Below are 6763 nucleotides of genomic sequence, written 5' to 3'. Positions count from 1 at the left end.
GTTGGCATCCCTGTTACTGCATCTCTGTAGTTGCAGTTGCACAGCAAATAGAGTCTCTAGGATGCCTAATGCATTGCGAAATCCAAATTACGTCCATAACATTTGTTGTTTGCATTTTTATACATATTATATCGTATTTGGTATATATCTAAAAATTTTAATTGAAACACCGAAAGTTCATTTTTAGCTAAAATACCTTTTTATTTGCAGGATACTTGTGCTATCAACATTTCTACGTAAAACAGGAATAGTAGGTAAGTACTAATCTAATAAGTTTCAGTATATGTTCGCTACATTTGTTGTCTTTATAAAAATATCCATTAAAATTGACGTTTTAGTTACACTTGCCAATTATAAAAACCTTGAAACAAACGTGAAGCTAACGTTTATAAATATTTATTTATTATCCTTCTTCTTCTTTTAGTTCTTGGAGATCTTTAGATGTGTTTAACACGTTCAGTGCTGTTATAATACTAGTAACTTTCCTGCCGGCCTGATACATATTTTTGAAGTTTTTGTTCTGCATTGTTATTAATGTGTCTTATTATAAGAGTTAAATGTTAAAACTAAACAAACAATTAAGTAATTTTTGTGTGACGAACCGGTGCGTCATCACCACGACAGACAGAATATTGATCTAGTATGCGCATGACGCACTGTTACGTCATAGACAATAATAATTTATTATTGCATATACTTCTTCTCCTTTTTGTGTAGACATGAATCGTGTCTTTTTTTTTAATGTTCCATATACAGTTGTTCGTAATATAAAAAAACTAAGAGGACTAAATAAAATTTGTTTCAACAAAATTGATGAACATAGAAAAAAAAACTTAAAACATAATTATAAAATATATAAATAACAAGCTGAAAATGCGAGCATTATCATAACGAAAACTTTGTTTATATACGTGTTTAAATTCATAATATAGAAAATTGAAAATATATCATTCTAATTTAAATGTAGTGAACTATAAAGATACTTTACTCGAAATTCATATTTTTTACATACCTCGTAAGGTAAGTGTACCAATAATGGGCACCTTAAGCAAACAAACTTGTTTTTCTCGCCTCTAGGTAATATTGAGGTCTCGATTGTTTTATTTATTTATTATATTATGTTTACTTTAAAGTATTATGTGACTATGGTGGTAAAATATTGTCTGATATATTTTAGAAAAAAAAGTATATATGGTGCCCTCATTGCCCCAGTAATGGGCACACAATTTTTCACACCACCCTATGTTGGGCACCCCTATATTGGGCACCTATAAAATGTAATTTAAGGTGGAAATGATTTTATATTTTATCAATACCAAGGAAAATAAAGTATTAAAACACAAATATGAATAACCTAATAATCGAACAATGATTTATTTTTAACTTCTTCGTAAGTATTTAAGTAATTACATACTTAATATTGTTAAATAACAATAAAAACAATACATAATAAAAACAAAACTTATTTTAAGGTATTTAAATATTTTGTTATTTTTCCAATACACTTATTTTTTTCTTAAAACTATAAATTAAATGACTATCTTTATGAATAATAGCAGGAGCAGAGATTACTCTAATAATTTGATTAATATTAATCGAGGAAATGTCTTTGTCCACAACCTTAAAAAGTTTTTTTGTTTCGTCCACAGACCTTAAGCCTTGGACAACAAACTCTCCTGGTTCAGGCCCTTTTTGTTGTACTATGCATAAGTACTGGTATACAGTTGTTCCCCTCTTACCCATTAAAAACTGGCCAATTATAAAGTCTCCTTCCTTAATTGTACTCTGGCTGACTAATTCAGTATTTTCGTCCTCACTACTTTCTGAATCAAAAGAAGACATCCCCGACTCTTCATAAATGATTGATTCAGAAGAAGAACTAGATGGAGATGAATGTACTACAACCTTTTGTTTTAATTTGCGCTTTTCTTCTGCTTCTTTCTTTTTGGTTTCACGTATTAATTTTCTTCTTTGCTTCTCGTCCTCTAACCTTTTTTTAGCTTCATCCTTTTTTGCAAAATAGGCAAGCATTTGAGGAGAAGTAACTACCGCTGGCAGCTTTTCTTTTTTTGCTCGTTTTTTTTTTTATCTTCTGAAGTCTCACCAGGCCAAAACAGAGTTCTTTTAAATGGAGAAGGTACCATTGGGTCTACTTTGGATCCAGATGAATGACCAATGGGTGGAGGAGTTGACGGAGTCATACCAGCATCAATCAAAGCATCTGGTGCATAATCTGGTGCTGTAGAAGGGCCCGCTAACTGATCATCTTGAGTTGGGGAAACACTAAGACCCCTTAGTTCCTCCTGCTGTTCTGGATTTTGAACCATCATACATTCTCTAGATTTCTGAATGTTAGATTGTTTTTCATTAAGCCACAAGTGGTATAAAGAAAAATCCCTTATATCACCTCGCCAGTCTCCTACATTTTTTTCAAATTCTTGCATTTTAGCTAGTCCTATTTTTTTCTCAAGTGTTTTAAGGAAAGTATCATGAGGGACACCAACAGACTGCAACTGTTGAAATGGATGCTGGGCCTTATGTTTTGACACTTCTGGTATTTTAACTACCGTTAGATCCCAAGGTACTAAACCGCATGTCTTAAAACCATTTTGAATGATTGTGGGTGCAAGTTTTTGTAATATGTTATTTAAAATAATCGGAAAATTATGCTTTTCTACTTGCCGACCTTCATTTGCCATGCGCCAACCAGCAACTTCCTGTCTCCAAAAGTCTCCAACTTAATTGAATGGAAAACAGCAACGTCCATAGGTTGTAGTACATGGGTCGCATTTGATAAAAGTGATATAAGTTCAATTTCGTTGGCTGCACAAAAGGTAGCCAATGGCATCGAGATGTGGGACTTGTGACCATCCATAAAAAGTAAAACGGGCCGTGCGATGTTGTTATTTGTCAGCCAAGGATGAAAAAAATTTACTATGTATTCATAGAATGTCTCATGGGTCATCCATCCATTTTCTGACCTACCAATGGGCCATTCGGGGGCATGGCTGAAACGATTAATTGCGGTAATCTTACATACCTATACACAATCATCGGTGGAGCAAGTTCTCCAGCTGCGTTGGCTGTAAGGAGCACAGTTAAATTTAATTTTTCATCGCCACCGGATGCCGTGTATACAGATTTAGAGCCCTTTGCGGCCAGAACCTTTCCAGGCTTCGGATTGAGATAAAATGCAGTTTCGTCACAATTGAAAACTCTTTTTGGATCTTCCAATGCTTCTCTCAAATTATTGTCACTTACATATTGTTGAACCTCCTGAAACCATTTTTCTATTTCTGCCTGAGTTGCTGCTCGTCTCTGAACTGTTAAGTTTTGACTGGTACGAGTGGAAACGTCAGGGTGGCGCTTCATAAACCCTTCATACCACTTCCTTCCAGGGTCACTGCTTCCATCTCCAAAAGTGATATTTAATTCTTTTGCAGTTTTAGCAACGCTAAACATAAATGTGTCTTTTGTCACTGGGAAACCTTTGTTAGCCATCTCCTTGATCCAGCGAACAAAAACTAGCTCCTGATCGAGAGAAAAAACAGTGGGGGGACCCATGCGTGTTGCCACAAAAACATCTGTCCTTAACCTCCGTTGAAGTGTGGGACGTGATATATTATGTTTCTTGGCCGTTGATTTTATCGAATTTCCTTCCCTTACTTCTTGTATGGCTAATTTGATTACATCTTCAGAGTACTTCTTGTACGACATAGTGATCCTGAAACAAAATAAGACAAGTTGCAAGACAAATAAAAATATGATTTGGAGTTCCTATGATGAGCACTGGCAATGTCCCTATATTGGGCATGGGTGCCCATTATTGGAACCAGTTTTTATGTGATACTGACGACCGTATCTATGTATTTTATATCCAGTGGACTTTTACATACAAGCACAATCCCACCTTATACCACATTTCTCAAGTTGGGCACACTGCCCATTATTGGTACATTGATAAAATTTGTGTTCCTAATTTGGGCACCCATGTTCAAAAGCAATAAGATAATGTTTTTTATATTCTTGGAGACGTGTTTAATAATTTTATACATTAAGTATACAAACAAAGCCAATACCGCAATGCAAAACTAAATAAAGTTTGATGAAAAATAAGTATTAAAAAAACTTACCTCTTAGTAAATCGAATAATTTGAGGTTATTTTGGCGCGTAAATTCACAACCGCTTACAACAAACCACACACGGCAAAATTCACAGTCAAACTGAGGGCGGTATTTAGATGAATGGCAAGCCAAGATTCAAGGTTACTTCCCGCACTACTTTTTTTTGTGACTAAAAGCACAGTAACGTTATTTTATCAATATATTCACGGGGTGCCCATTATAGGTGCAGTGCCCAAATTAGGTACACTTACCTTATAAAGTTAATAAAATTTGGTTCATGATGGTTGCATCATAAATCTTAGACCAAGAAGAGATTTTTATGAAGAATAACTTTTCTTCGTCAAATTAAAAATACAAGAGTTATAAATGAAAATGATGTTGGTATCCATAATTTGAGAAAATTCGTCAAATATTTTTTTCCATTAGAAGGATGTAATTTCATATATCAGAACATACTTTTTTATTCCAAACCACATTTTAAATAACAATTTTCCAATATTGTAAAATAAATAATAGATACATGATAAAGATACTTTTTACTCATGAACTTTACTTGGATCTACAGACCGAGCGAGTCTCGTAAATTCCACTGATTTGCGCCACGCTTCACGCAACCGTATTTAAGTACTTGTATTTTGAGTTGTGTGGTCGTGCGCTGGTCGAGTGGAGTATAATCAGAGATATGTAAAGAAAATAGATCAGGCTAGTCATATGCCACTCAATGCATCGGGGTGTAACGCCGATATCAAGTACGGTGGTCTAGCTATCTTTGTCTGTCGTGCGAGTGTGAGCGTATCTACCAAGAGGTGGGAATAACGGAACGACAGTGACACAAAGGCGGCGGCCATCATATGCTAGAGAGAGAAAGCTAAGCGCCGGTAGAGAGAGATAGATAGACCACCGACCCGAACTGTTCCGCGTTACGCTATTTTTCGAACTGGCCTAATCTATTCTGTTATATCTATGAGTATAATACCAAATTTAAATATAATCGTTTCTATTGATGCATTATTAATATAGTATAATATGTATAATAGATAGCTTTCAAAATATACTCAAATTGTATTTTTATACATTTATTACACATATTATTTAAATTCACTATAAAATGTCATTTATATTTTATTAATAGCTAAATAATTTAAAATTTAATTTGACATTCACGAAGTGTCAGACTCAAATGTCAATAATAACATTTGCTTTGCTTAACAAATTCAGATCAAAAAAGTAGCCTACTTCCTAATCAAAGATTTCGGCTGACGTTTAGTGCGTGGTAGGAAATAACCGGATTGTGACGTCACATTTTAGAGTTTGAGGTCGATTATCTCGAAGACGGTTAGAGATATCGAAATGCCGTTTTCAGATTTGGATTCAGAAGACAAAACTACATAAGAATCCATCGATACGTCTGCTCTAAGTATTGCAGGAGCGGCAACGCAATAACACACACACTTTTGCAAATTTATAAACGAAAAGTTTTCGTTGAAAAATTAGTTTGTGCAAAAACATTAATTCTTGTGGTATTCTTCTAAACATTTTCCAATACACAAACCTGAGCACATTGAACACAATGGTAAGCAGAGTCTTTCCTTATTTTTTTTGCTCCAACAAATTTTGCATCGTTTTCGCATAATTCTTCCAACTGAATTCCTTATTTTAATTTTTTTCTAGCAGATGCTGTGTGGCTTATTTTTACAATATTAGGTATAGCAGTACACCTTTCAGGAAGAAGTTTTTAGAGAACTGACATACGATACTCCTAATAGGCAAGTCGTTTTGGGTACATTTTTTAAAAAAAATTATACCATCTAAGTGTTTCTCGGATACTCGGGTAATATGCTACCATATGGCCTATACCGCTCATATTTATGTCGATTGTACTCTTCTATAGGTAAAGGTATTTTCTTTTTACTCCTTTTCTGTTTTCTACGTCAATAATGTTGTTTTCAATCACTGTCGATATATACAAGACATTCCTCTTATCCCTCAATTTACCAATCATTACACCATCCTTGCAGGCAGCTGTTGTATTACCATTGTCCAATGTTGCAGATTCGATATCTTTGAGATTTTCCTTTCTTCCTCTCCTTAGGGTACCAGTGCAGTAAGTTAGTGTTTTTATTAGTCGCTTTGCTAAAACAAACTATTGTAGAAATTATCCATGAACACGGCATGCCCTGTATTTGGGTAATTTCTCATTAGGCGAATAACAACTTTTTCAGTATGTACAGCACCCCCAAGCTAAGAATAAACTACAATTCGTCGTTTGTGAAACCAGCCATAAGAGGATTAAATAAAATTTATGAACGTAGAAGGGAAAAATTTAAAACGAGCTTTCATAACTGCATATTATATAAACAAAAACATAATTTTAAATCCTAGATTATTTTTTGAGACGTACATATCTTACCACAAGTGCTATCACTCCTACGATACTCACACTACAAGTACTAGCATACAATTAAACATTATATTCGATAAGGTATATGACGCACCGGTGCTTCATCCGCCCCTCTACAAGAAATACCTTAACGCATCGGTGCGTCATCAGCACTGAACGTGTTAATTCTGAAGCTGCCTCTGGTTAATTTTCTGGGAGGTAGATTGCCAACTATCCCTCCATCTTTTAGGTGGTCTT

At 34.6% G+C, this 6763-nt stretch overlaps 1 protein-coding gene across 1 annotated transcript; it reads right to left on the bottom strand.

Moving 5' to 3' along the window:
- Positions 1 to 2808: 2808 nt before the first annotated feature.
- On the bottom strand, positions 2809 to 4361 carry LOC126881601 (tigger transposable element-derived protein 1-like). The gene is made up of 2 exons (XM_050645962.1): positions 4134 to 4361; positions 2809 to 3724 (listed from the first exon to the last, which is right to left on the bottom strand). Exon 2 carries the CDS (start codon positions 3715 to 3717, stop codon positions 2962 to 2964), a length of 756 nt encoding a protein of 251 aa, XP_050501919.1. The 5' UTR covers positions 3718 to 3724; positions 4134 to 4361; the 3' UTR covers positions 2809 to 2961.
- Positions 4362 to 6763: the final 2402 nt, after the last annotated feature.

This window comes from Diabrotica virgifera, chromosome 3 (assembly GCF_917563875.1).
Source record: "Diabrotica virgifera virgifera chromosome 3, PGI_DIABVI_V3a".
Lineage (NCBI taxonomy): Eukaryota > Metazoa > Arthropoda > Insecta > Coleoptera > Chrysomelidae > Diabrotica > Diabrotica virgifera.
The sequence above is the reverse complement of the archived record's forward strand: the minus strand, read 5'-3'. Positions and strand labels throughout refer to the sequence as shown.

Coding starts and splice junctions, on each gene's coding strand:
- LOC126881601 (XM_050645962.1), bottom strand. CDS start 3,717: ATGTCGTACAAGAAGTACTCTGAAGATGTAATCAAATTAGCCATACAA.